This window comes from Heptranchias perlo, chromosome 33 (genome assembly GCF_035084215.1).
Source record: "Heptranchias perlo isolate sHepPer1 chromosome 33, sHepPer1.hap1, whole genome shotgun sequence".
Lineage (NCBI taxonomy): Eukaryota > Metazoa > Chordata > Chondrichthyes > Hexanchiformes > Hexanchidae > Heptranchias > Heptranchias perlo.
The window spans coordinates 9,322,787-9,336,440 of NC_090357.1; the positions used below are offsets into that span (position 1 = coordinate 9,322,787).

General features: G+C 41.2%; 1 protein-coding gene across 1 annotated transcript in view; it reads left to right on the forward strand.

Annotated features, from left to right (window-relative positions):
* Nucleotides 1-2,102: 2,102 nt before the first annotated feature.
* Nucleotides 2,103-13,654, forward strand: part of LOC137301465 (serine/threonine-protein phosphatase 2A 65 kDa regulatory subunit A alpha isoform-like) — a 53,336-nt gene continuing 41,784 nt past the window's right edge. The window contains exon 1 of the mRNA XM_067970971.1: nucleotides 2,103-2,236. Within this exon, the coding sequence (XP_067827072.1) occupies nucleotides 2,150-2,236 (87 nt within the window). The 5' untranslated portion in view covers nucleotides 2,103-2,149. The remainder of the gene's footprint in view (nucleotides 2,237-13,654) is intronic.

Below are 13,654 nucleotides of genomic sequence, written 5' to 3' on the forward strand. Positions count from 1 at the left end.
TTGGTGATATCAGTTGAGGGAGGCCAGAACATTTCTGTGCTCTGCCTCATATAGTGCCATAGGATATCTAACACCCACCTGAGTGGACAGACGGGGCCTCAATTCAACATCCCATCCGAAAAACGATAAACCTGACAATACGGCATTCATTCAGTGCTACACTGAAGTACCAGCCTAGATTACGTGCTCAATTTTCTGACTCAAGTAAGAGTGTTACCAGCTGAGACAAGCGGATACATTCAGGGACAAACATTTGTCTGTTTCTATATTTTCAACTGCCTAGGGCTCCATAGAGATCACCAGGAATCAGATAACATACTGGCTGCTAAAATACAACAAGCTTTGATAGACTGAGGTTCCAGAGTTTCCCAGGGGGTAATATGAGGCCCTGAAGTCAAGTGCCTGCCTCAATCCTAGCTTCTTTCTCAGTCTGCTTCTCTGGCAAGGTAAATGTCCTGAATGCGCAGAGTTTGCTCTTTCTATTACTTAGTGTATTATCAGGAAATGCTGCCCTGATGAAAAAGTAGTATTTGCATTAAAGGTGCTACATAAATGTACGTTGTTGTTGTTGATGACATTGCGATTGTTAATCTCTAGTGTGGATAATCATAATTCACCCACAACATAGGGAGCAATTTTAACCTAACCCACCTGTCGGGAAACTGACGAGATTGGGTGCGCTGCTGGTTTTACACTCCACCCAATTTTACTCTCCATTGAAGTCAATGGAGTAACATTGGGTGGAGTGTAAAGCTGGCGTTCTACTCGATCTCGTGGGTTTCCTGCCCAGTGAGTTAGGTTAAAATTATCCCCATGTTGTGCATTGATAGTTTGCATCTGCAGTGACCAATGCAATACTGGGCAGTGATCGCTGCAAAGCAATTATCTATTCTTGGCCTTCAAAATGCCATCTGAAACTCTGGATTAGATTAGTGCCTTGTAATCGGTCACAGCTACTCATTATTCTCGTTCAAAGTTTATTTAAAATTACAACATGTAGTTAAATAGTAAATTGTTTTCTGCTATGCTGACTGAACTCAATTTAAAAACATTTAGATGCTGTAATGGGAAGACAGTATATGTTGGTATTATGGAAAGAGATAAAACAGCTGAAGAGCCTTCTCCATCCAAACCTATTTTATGAACTCAGAGTCTCACAGATCTCTATGCTTTGGGTCTCACAAAAATATATTTAAAACCACATCTTTTCTTTAAACCCCAACTATAGACTATTTTATGTACAGCCAACATTTATCCCTTAACCAAAACCACCAAAAACAGATTAACTGGTCATTTATCTCATTGCTGTTTGTAGGACCTTACTGTGTACAAATTAGATGCCATGCATACTAAACATAGGAAAAATGACAGACAGGTCCATCCAGCCTGTCCCATATAATTGTAATGTCTTGTGCATCAAAACACAAAGAACAACTTGCATTTATATACAATACATACACTCCCCACCCCCCCATGTAATCCCATGGGAGATACAAAAAAAAGATGAAACCCCAGGCCAACTTGGGGAAAAAAGTTTGGAAAGTTTTTCTCTGATCCCCTTAGGCAATCGAAACTAGTCCAGGAGACCACTCTGGCCCTGATTAATGTTATACGGTGCCTATTGTGCGAGGTGACCTCCGGCCCAGCCAAAAACAGATCCAGCTCTCACTTGATTCAGCGAATCAGCGAGATCGCCTGCATAACAACAGTCACTACTTTTCAAAATTAATTCATTGGCTGCGAAGTGCTTTGGGTCATTATGACAATGAGCCATATAAATTCTTGTTCTTTCTTTAAACTCAATCACTTAATATACCAGCACTACTTCACTACCTAACATCTGAAGAATAAACTGACAGGGGGAGGTCCTCCTCATTGTGCTTCTAATATCAATATAAATATTTTTTTCAAATATTGGCAAGAACCAATGCATGCTTTGCTAGAAATTCATTCTGGATTTCCCTTCCCTGAGATCCTTTTTCCTGTAACAAACATGGCGCTACACCTCAAATCCTCACAGCGGGCAGGACGCATGCGCACACCCGGTCGCCCGTACAGTGCGACTGCCGCGCATTAACTGGCCGCGGTGACTTCCGCTCCTGCTGTCGATTCCCGGGTGGCCCCGTACACCGGCAGGAAGCAGGTTAAGATGGCGGCGGCAGAGGTGGCTGATGGCGACGACTCTCTGTACCCTATCGCAGTTTTAATCGACGAGCTGCGAAATGAAGATGTGCAGGTAGGCGAGAGCGGAGACAACAAAGGAATGGAAGTCAAATTAACGCGACTGGGCCTTTGTCTCACGGTGTTATAAACCGGGTTTTCTCAGCCGCCCCGCACCGTAGGCTGTGGAAGGATTTTGATGGACCGCTTTCCAACTGGGGGTCGGTGATGTTATTTTATTGTGGGCCTTAGACCGTGGTTATAAAATACTTGTAAATGGATGAAGGCTCAAACCGTGAAAGATTACGAGTAATAACCCTAGGTTAAATATTTGAAAAAGAAAATAAAAAATTAAAAGTATATGAGGAAAGAGCAGGGGAATGGGACCAAGTGGCTAGCTGTGACTAGGCCTGTACAGGCATGATGGGTAGAATGGCTGTCTCCTGTGCTGTTATTCTGTGATTTAAGGAAAAATGCTTATGAACAGGAATTTAATCTAATTATTTTTGGGGAATGTTTTCATTGTCTCACTGAAAAGTCTCCCTTTTTTATTTTCTTTTGAGTAGCCAGAATGCAAATTATTTTCTGCTTAAATGAGTAGGCTTTGTGCATTAACTCTATTCTGTATCATCATTTAATTTTCTGCAGCAGCTCCTGTTTCATCCCTGAAGCATGAAGCAATAATTTATTTTTAATTTGTTCTGGGGATGTGGCAAGGCCAGCATTTATTGCCCATCCTTAGTTGCCTTGAGAAGGTGATGGGCCTTCTTGAACTGCTGGTAATAGTTTGATACAATTGAGTGGCTTGCTGGGCCATTTTAGAGGGCAATTAAGAGTCAACCACGATGGTGTGGGACTGAAGTCATATAGGCAAGACTGGGTAAAGACAGCAGGTTTCTTTCCATAAAATACATTGGTGAACCAGTTGGGTTTTTACAATAATCCAACAGCTTCATGGTCACTTAGTGATATCAGCATTTGTTCCCAGATTTTTTTTATCTTTTAAGCATAATTCAAATTCTCAAACTGCCATGATGGAATGTGAACTCAAATTCTTGGGATTATTAATGCAGGCATCTGTGTTACTAATCCAGTAACATAAGCACAACATTACTGTATCCAAAAGATGTTTTTTGTAAAACTAAACACCTCACTGGAGGAAATTTGACAAGGCCACACCAGACTTGAGCACATAGAATCATAAAGTGCATTCATCATGCCTGAGCTGGCTCTTTGAAAGAGGTATCCAATTAGTCTCACTACCCCACTCTTTCCCCATAACCCTGTGAATTTTTCCTTTTCATGTATATCTAATTCTTTTTGAAAGTTGTTATTGAATCTGCTTCTATGCCCTTTCAGGCAGTGTATTCCAGATCGTAACACCATATGTTTTAAAAGAAATCCTCATCTCCATTCTGGTTTTTTTGCTAATTATCTTAAATCTGTGTCCTCTGATTACCGACCCTTCTGCTAGTGGAAACCGTTTCTCCTTTTCATCTTATCAAAATCTGTCATAATTTTGAACGCATCTATTAAATCTCTCTTTAACCTTCTGCTCTAAGGAGAATAATCCCAGCTTCTCTCGTCTCCACATAACAGAAGTCCCTTATCCCTGGTACCATTCTAGTAAATCTCTGCACCATCCTTCCTAAGGTTGCTGCATCAAATTGGACATAATATTCCAGCTGAGGCCTAACCAGTGATTTATAAAGGTTCAGCATAACATTCTTGCTTTTGTACTCTATGCCTCTATTTATAAAGCCAAGGACCCCATATGCTTTTTTAACAGCCGCATCAACTTGTCCAGCCACCTTCAAAGCTTTGTGTGTGAAGTCTCCCCCGCTCCCCCACCGGTGTCTCTGTTCGTGCACCCCCTTTAATCTAGGTTAATGCTTCAGTGTAGTACTGAGGGAACTGCTGCATTGTCAGAGGGCCTGTCCTTCAACTTAAATGTTGATTTGAGGCCTGGGCTGCCTGTTCCTGGTTCAGGTGAATGTTGAAGATGCTATGGCGTTATCCAAAAAAAGCAGGGAGTTCTACTGATGTTCTGGATAACATCTGGATACCTCAACTAACACCACCAAGGAAACATTAACTGGTTAACCAGCCATTTGTAGGATTTGCTTTGTGTAAAATTGTTGCTCCAAATCAAAGAAATTACATTAAATTCAGTATGATGTACCATATCAGCAAAGCCCAGACCTGCTGTTTAGTTATTTTAAAAATAACCTATTTTGTTGTCACTGAAAAAAACCCGCAATTCTACATTTAAATAGGTTTCCATTCTTGATAAGTTATTAATGACCCCAGCCACTGCGTCTGCCTGGCAAGTAATTAATTCTATGAAGTGTTTTGTGATACCCTGAGAGAATTCACCTAATGATGACTTGGTTTGGTGCAGATTGATTTTGGTGGCATATCCAGTTAAAGTAAGTTTTTATTACAATTTTGACTGTTCCTTTCCTGAAGATGCTGACTCATGTTGGGATATGGTTCTGCAGATACCAGCTGGTTGAAGTGGCCATCTTTGTGTGAGGCTAGAAAACCAACAGATTATTCAACAGTGGAAGGTCTCATAGCTGAGCCCAGTCCTGTCCGCACCTGAAACCTATGCATGCAGTTTGTTGCAGGGATCACTGGATAGTGATCAAGAGCAGAATCTTGGCTGATTATTTTTCCCTCTCACTGTCCCCATCAATCATCGCTCAGGCTTTTTGTAGCATTCAGATAATTCAGTACAGACCAACGATCGTACAACAGCAACAACAACTTGCATTTATATGGCATCTTTAATGTAGTAAAACCTCCCGAGGTGCTTCACAGGTGTGTAATCAGACTGAAATTGACACTGAGCCAAGGAAGGAGATATTAGGACGTGAAAGCTTAGTTAAAAGGGTAGGTTTTAAGGAGCGTCTTAAAGGAGGAGTGAGAGGCAGAGAGGTTTAGGGAATCAATTCCAGAGCTCAAATTGGAGGAAATTGCAGCTCATCCAGGACTAGATGTCAGACAAGAAGCCTGACAACACAGGTCGTAGAGGGGTTAAGAGCAGTGGTGGTAAGGTAGAATTGGGTGTTGTCAGTGTACATGTGTAACCTGATGTCATGACTTCAGATGGTGTCGCCAAGCTGCAGCATTTAGAAATTGGAGAGGACCAAGGATAGATCCTTTGGGGAGTTCAGAGGTGATATGCGGGTGGGAAGGGAAGTCTTTATAGGAGATTCGCTGGCTGCAACCGGATAGATGAGAGAGGAATCAGGTGAGGGCAGTCCCACTCAGCTGGACAACAGTAGAGGAGGATGTTGCCAACTGTGTCGAAGGCTGCAGACAGGTCAAGAAGGATGACTAAGGATAGTTCAGTCACACAAGATGTCATTTGTGACTTTGGGACCATTTCAGTGCTGGGGCAGAAACCTGAATGGAGAGATTCAAACATGGAGTTGTGGGAAAGACGGGCAAGGATTTGGGAGGCGACAATACGTTCAAGGATTTTTGGAGAGGTTGGAGATGGAGCGGAAGTTTGCAAGGACAGAGGGGTCTAGGGTTGGTTTTTTGAGGAGGGGTTGATGGCAGATTTAAAAGGGAGGGGCATGGTATCTGAAGAGAGGGAGCTGTTTACATTATCAGCTAGCGTTGGGACCAGGAAGGGAAGTTGGATAGTCATTATTGGGGATAGGATTGAGAGAGCAGGAGACGGGTCTCATGGGGGAGATAAAAGCTGCTATGAACTTCCTAGTCTGTATGACTACCTCAGTGGATGGTGCATTTACCGTTGAGATTGACAAATACGGACTTTACTCCTATTCCCTGCAGCCAAAATTCATAATAAGCCATGAATACATATGAAGTGAAGTTGGGGGAAACCCCCACTATCTTTATTGCTGGAGCAAATATACTGCCATGAAGATGGCCCAGTCAAGGCTCATTATCTAATAGTCATTTGCTGCAGCATTCCTGTCAGAATATTCAATTATGGGGTCTCTGCTGGCACAGCTCCAATTTCGGTTTTAGCACTGGAGGGGCAAGAGCTTTGCATGTTCAGAGCTCACTGATGAAAAGCTAGAGAGAGCTAACTGTTTTTGGTTTGGGAATGGGGCTCCTCTAATTCTTATTGTGTCAGCTTCAAATAAAGATGGATACTAGGAACGTAGGAACAGGAGTAGGCCATTCAGCCCCCTGAGCCTGTTTCGCCATTCGTTGAGATCATGGCTGATTTGTATCCTAACTCCATCAACCTGCCTTGGCTCCACATCCCTTAATACCCTTGGCTAGCAAAATTCTATTGATCTCAGACTTAAAATTATTAATTGAGCTAGCATCTTCTTTTTGTGGGAGTGAGTTCCACACTTCTACCACCCTGTGTGTGAAGTGTTTCCTAACTTCTCTCCTGAATGGTCTGGCTCTGATTTTAAGGTTATGTCCCCTTGTTCTAGACTCCTCAACAGTGAAAAAAGTTTCTCTATCTACCCCATCAATTCCTTTCAAAACCCTAAAAACCTCAACCAAATTACCCCATAAGCTTCTATATTCCACGGAATACAGGCCTAGTTTATGTAATCTCTCCTCATAATCTAACCCTTGGAGCCCTGGTAACATTCTGGTGAATCTGCACTTCACTCCTTCCAAGGCTGATTTATCCTTTCTAAGGTACTCCAGATGTGGTCCAACCAGGGCTTTATGTAGCTGTAGCAAAACTTCTCCCCCTTTAAATTCTAGCCTTCTAGTTATAACGGCTAACATTCCATTAGCCTTTTTGATTTATTTTTTGTACCTGACTACTACATTTTAGTGATCTGTGTACATGGACCCATAAATCTTTGGACCTCCACCTTTCCTGGCTTTTCACCATTTAAAAAAAAACGCATCCTTTTTTGGTCCAAACTGGATGACCTCACACTTAACTGCGTTGAAATCCATCTGCCATAGTTTTGCCCACTCACTTAATCTGTCAATGTCTCTTTGTAATTTTATGCTCCCGTCTACACTACTTACTATGCCACCAATCTTTGTGTCATTGGCAAATTTGGATATAAGGCTCTCTATTGTGTTATTAAAGTCATTAATAAATATAGTAAATGGTTGAGGCCCCAACACAGATCTTTGTGGGATGCCACTAGACACCTCCTTCCAATTCAAATACATAGCCATCATCCCTACTCGGTCTTCTACCGCCCATCCAATCTCCTAACCAGGTCAATAATTTACCTTCAATTCCATGAGCTTTAATACTGAGAACTATGCAAGTCTTTAGAGGCAATCCTAAAAAATGAATGAAAGCCGAGACTGTGATTATCATCCCCTTAGGATTGGGGGGAGGGAGAAGCTGCTGGTGAGGCGAGGCCAAAAAAGAATAAGGATAGAAACTGAGCAAATAACATCCAAAAAAGGAAAACCATGAAATCAAGGCAAAGGAAAGCAGTGGAACTAACATGGTAATCAAGAAAGTGACACAAACCGCTATTTGAAAGGATAGAAAAATAAACGCAGAGGAAGCATTTCACAAAAAATGGAGAGTTAAATGCTTTTGTGTATTTTTAAAAAAGTGTTGTGCTTGTTGTAGGTTTCAACGAAGAAAGCTCTTGCAGCCGATAGCTTTAGTTAGATCTGGGTCAGAGGCCTGCATGATTATGCAGTTTTTGTAGCCTTGCTTATCCAAGGATTCCTTAGTGTTTCATCCTATTGTGGAGATTGCCATCTATTAATCTTTGCAGATCTATGTTGAGCAAAGGGCCAGGCCTTACTGGAGATCATTCCCTCCCCCCACCCACTGCATATTGTGAGTTACCATGAAGTAGTGACTAGTTTAAGAAGGCAAGGATTGAATCATTTGGAGGTGACTTAGCCATTGTAGTTGTCTTTGTTGTTTTGTTAAATGCTATGGATATCTGGCAGTTAAATGATATTTTAGCCATACTCTCAGAAATGTGCACATCATGCTCATTGATATTTTGAAGTGTTCTGATGCAGCTGCAAAACATGGTGGAAGTGCACACATTTTTGTGTGTTGCTGCATTTTAAAGCTCAGGTGTCGGAGATCATTAAGTTGGGAGCTACTGACAGTTTGTATTGTGATGGAACTACAGTGCAAATTGCTTTCTGCTCAGGGCTTTTGGTAACTTTTTTTGCTCCCTCCAGTTACAGAAAGACTTGCATTTATATAGTGCCTTTCACAACCTCAGGATGTCCCAAAGCGCTTTACAGCTAATTAAGTACTTTTGAAGTGTAGTCATTGTTGAAATGTAGGAAGCGCTGGAACCAATTTGCACACAGCAAGATCCCACAAACAACAAAGTGATAATGATTAGATAATCTGTTTTTAGGTGTTGGATGAGGGATAAATGTTGGCCAGGGCACCGGGACGAACTCTAAATAGTGCCTTGGGATCTTTTACGTCCATCTGAGGGGGCAGTTATGGGGCCTCGGTTTAACGTCTCATCCGAGACGGCACCTCCAACAATGCAGCACTCCCTCAGTATTAAGACTGATGTGTCAGCGTTCATGCTCAAGTCCCTGGAGCGGGACTTGAATCTAGAACGACTGAGGGGAGAGTGCTACCACTGAGCCACGGCTGACACCGTTAGTTAAATGTGTGTGTATATTGTGCTGTGTCAAGGGAGTGAAAATTGCTGAGGAGAATGGAGCAGCAAATTATATTGGGACTTTATCCCATTTCTGTAACACTCTCTTGTAAAGATAGAATTGCTAGCAGAATAATTGCAATTCTAGTGTCCAATTTGAGAACTTAAAAAGCCCCTTGCAGCTCACCATGTTGGAACTTATGCAGAGATCAACAGCTGTATGTTTCCCTTTCCTTCCCTCTCCCACTCAGCTTCCTGACTGAATGTGGATACAAGCTAGTCTTGAGGGTGCATAAACCTGAATCAAAAATACTTGCAGGTACTGAAGGCACCAAATGACACATGCGCTGTTATTCTGGCTTTCACTAAGCCTGTACACTACATTTATGTAGCTTTGCTTGTAAAAATCACAGTTCTTGGTGTAGAAATATATATTCAATTAATTGTGCTGCTGCTGGTTGGAGCTGTTTTTCCTTTGATCTTCAGCTGTAAATGTCTGGCTTTAAAGATCAAAGTAAACTTGCGCTTAAATGCCTGAACATGAAATGTGGAATTAAAATCACCCCAGTTGATAGAAATGCATGTGTTTGTTTCTCTGAAACATCAAAATTGGGAACAAGTTTTAGTTATGTTAGGAGATTGGTGTAGTTTTCTTTGCCATAGCCACCCCTACTGGAGCACAGCTGGGAATCAGCATCCCAATGAGAGAAAAACCATAACCTTACACTGTAAATATAATTAATGCTTTTAAAAGAGTACAGCTGAAGATTATGGGATGTCAATGTGTGGTGCCATAACATGCACAATCTCAACTTGGCCATGTTCTTTAAAACTGCATCTGATTTCTGTTCAGCCTACTCAGAAAATGTTGTCATTTAACCTTGACTTGGTATCTCCATGGCTATGCACCACTTCAAAGTTTACTCCCACTTCTAATATACAAATGCATTGTTTATTAACTGTACTTTTAATTCAAATCTGATAATTCAGTTGTTAGTACTAAATTTCCACTTTGCTATTATCTCTTGCTTAATTCAAATTTTTGGATAATTCAATTTTTTATTGCAAAAAAGTATACTGAATCATAAGGGGTTGCAAGGAGATTTCATCCTTCATAGAGGCAATTTCAAAAATCTTTGCCACATTGTTCACTTCATTGGATGAATGCCTGCCTCCATCAAGTCCTTCTGCAAGTAGGAGTCACTGTGTAGGAACATAGGTACATAGAAATACTATTCTGGTAGTCACATGGTACACCGATCATGCAGTTGTTGACTAATCATAGCGGTCAATCTCTATCAATTAGTCTACAGCAGATCCAGATGTGACGCAAGGAAAATCTCCGTGGCAGAGAGCTTTGTGAACCACAGATCCAAAGTCACCTTTTTGCTCCCCATCATGCTACAATTACCACATGTTATATCTCAAATTACTCATATACTGTATTCCGAAATGTTATTTTCTGAAAGAAACCTAACTAATTTGCATTTAAATGAATCAGTACCAACTACTTTCACCGTCTCCCTAGGGAGCCTGTTCCATAGATTGACCACTCTCTCACTGAACTATTGTTTCTGCAGATTAGTTTTGAATTTACTTCACTTCAAGCACAGATTGTGTCCTCCAGTTCTACTGTTCTGGCCAGGGTGAAATAGCTTGTCATGATCTACACTAAAGTCCCTTTAGAATCCTATAAATAGCAATCATATCACCTCTAAACCTTCTCTTTTCCAGTCAGTACATGCCCAGTTTACATAGTTGCTCCTCATAATCCAATCCCTCCATCCCCTCAATCATTCTGGTTGCTCTTCCAGTTGTGTAAATGAGAACTGGAACTTGCCATTTTGAGTTGGCTACTGTTAAAATTCACCATTTTTTTCCCTTTCCTTTCTTGAAGGCATTAACTCTTTTCTGGAGTATGATTCCACAGGTAGCACTTGTCCCTAATACCTTGCCCAAATGACAATTGTTCATGTGTGAACATTTATGTTGAGTGACAGCAGGCTATTTGATTATTGGGTTGTCACAACTGAGCTCTTTTCCCCCGCCTTTTAAGCCAAGAAAGTGGCAGACATGAGTTTCATTATACTGAAACTGAACTTTCGAAACCATTACACCCATATTTCAACTTGCTTGGCAACGTTCTTGAGGTATCATATTTGACTTGTGACTCATTTGTACTTGCATGTTTTTATCTTCTGTAATTATAAATTATTAAAGGATTTTCAGGAACAGGAAAAGGCCATTAGGTTAGCGAACCTGTCACTGGTAGGTGTGATCAACCACACCTACCAGTTTACTGATCAGACCTTCCAATCTTTTCTGTCTCTAGAAATGTATCTTTGTCTTTTGAACCCATTTATTCTGTCTGCTTCAATGGCCTGCTCAGGCAACTTATTTGAGAATTCTCAAACTTTGGATGAAAAAAATTCTGCTTGACCTCCCTCCTTGACCTCCCTTGCTTTTTTTTTGACTTGTGCCTCCTGACATTTAAACCTTTCATCATAGTGCATAGATGCCTAGATGCTAGGAAACCTGCAGGGGATTCCAGAGCATTTGTGAAATTTGGATTTCTGTATTTGTTTTGCCAGCCTGTTTTTCTTGTTGCTCTATAATAAAAAAAAATGTTTTCTTCTGGATAACTGACACTAGCTTTCAGTAATTAGGCCTGGAATTCTCAGGAGTGTCAGAATTTGCAGGGGTTACCCACCTAGAAAAGTTTGAAAACCAGCACCACAATTAGACCATTTGCCTGGATCAGTTTAATCAATTCCCTTCATAACCATGAAAGCTTCGATTAGATCTTCTCTGTTCCAAAGAAAAGAAACCCAACTTCATTAAAAAGAAAAAAAATTTTGAAATCTGAAACAAGTAGAAATTGCTAGAAATGTCCAACAGATCGGTCAGCATCAGTAAAGAGGAAAGACAGGTTAACATATTGGGTCTGAACCCTTCATCAAAACTGGAGGATATAGATGAACAATATTTAAAAAAGAGAACAAAGGGAAGCAGGAGGCAAAGCGCGCACACACGTAAAGTGCTTGTGGCAAACAGGAGATGGTTGAAGTTACAGTAGCATGAGACAAATGGAGGCATAATGACACAAATCAAAGAATGAAAGATATTTATGAAACTCAGAATGTGTGAATAGCAGCGGAGGTGGGGGATGAAGCAGGTAGAAATGGAAACACTAAAACTGGCAAAGCAGGACAGACTGCAGTGGCTCAGGAGCCTGGGCAAAGAATAAAGGTCGAGATCAAGGGTGCAGACCATCTGACAGTACAGTGTTTTGCATGCAGATACCCACCCCAAGCAGCAACCGATTCCTTCCTCCCACCCCTGGAAATGTCAGCACGCTCATCCAACACCGCCAGCACTTCCTGCCAAAGTGAAAGTAGAATCTGTAGTTAAGATCTGAAGTTATTAAAATTGGTATTAAGGACAGAGAGCTGCAGAGTGCCTAATAAGATAATGAGTTGTTCCTCGAGCTTGCTTTAAGTTGCATTGGAACAGTGTAGAGCGAGGTCAGAATGGGGCGGGGAATTGAAGTGGCAAGTGACGGAGAGCTTGGGGTTGCGTTGCAGACAGAATGAAGGTGATCGGCAAAGCAGTCATCTAATCTACTTTTGGTCTCCCCAATGTAGAGGAGACTGCACCTTGAGCAGCGAATACATTATACTTTGGAGGAAGTACACGCAGATTATGAGACTGCTTTGCTGACTGCTCTCTTCTCTCCAGAGATGCAATCTGACCTGAGTGTTTCCAGCATTTTCTGGTTTTGTACAAAATGTAGCCGTTGTTGTTTCTAGAGTATAACATCCCTGTGTTACAAAGAAGCTGGACACTCGTGATGTATTTGGTCAGCTTCATAACTTCATTAGAGGTCAGACATAAAGAAAAACACATGTACAAATATTGTGCACGTTCATATTTGTGCACATGTACTTGTTCCAATGTTCCTGCTGAATCTGCTGAAGTACAAATACAGACAACCGCATTTTATTGGAAAACCGCTTCCAGTGGATGTGGTTCCAATATAAATGGGTATTAAACCTGGCAAATAGCCTTGCATTGCATACTTGCACATCTCATTTGTACTTGCTGTTACATCTTGTGTGTCGAACGAGAATCATATTTCAGTCAGTTTGACAGCATTCAGACTACTTTAACATAGTGGAAGAATATTGATTCAGTTCCCCTGGTGTTAGTGCATGCAGATCAATGCCTTTTTATAGTCTGTTCGGATAGGAAATGGTGTCACAACGTGGATTTGTTAATTTGAGCTCTGAAATGCAATTGTACTCCACCCTCACAATATAGCCCTTGGGAGCTGAGCGTTCTGTGTGTTCGAACATGTGTGCTACTGTGTATCTCCCCTAAGGCCGAATCACATGGAGTATGGCCAATTTAGGAGCAGCCTTTAACAGAGCACCAGTAGTCATTGTCGTAGTTTGTGTGAAAGGCCTGCAAGTATTGAGTGTCAGAGACACTCATTTCATAGCTTGAACATGAGAGAATTTTTGGAATGTGCTGCTAGTTGTCATGTTCCATTGTGTGGGTGTCTTCTGAAATATGATAGGCTGTTAATTGATAATGTGGGGTTCAATATTTTATCCTGTTCTGGACACTGTTCTTTTTATATACTGGCTGTCCAGTTAGATTGAGGAGATGTTCTTTGCCATGGTGCAACACTCACCTCATCTGTGTTATTACTTTCTGACCATAAATATTACTATTTATATTAATAGAGTAAATCTGCTGTATCCAGGAACTTTACAGTTAGTCCCACATTTCTGCTCTGCTTTACAGAATAGAAAAGGCAAGCAACTATTTCCTCTTTGTATGCCAGATGGTGAATTTAGTAACTCATTCTAACTTTTCCTGTATCACCAACAACTTGCACTTATATAGCGTCATTA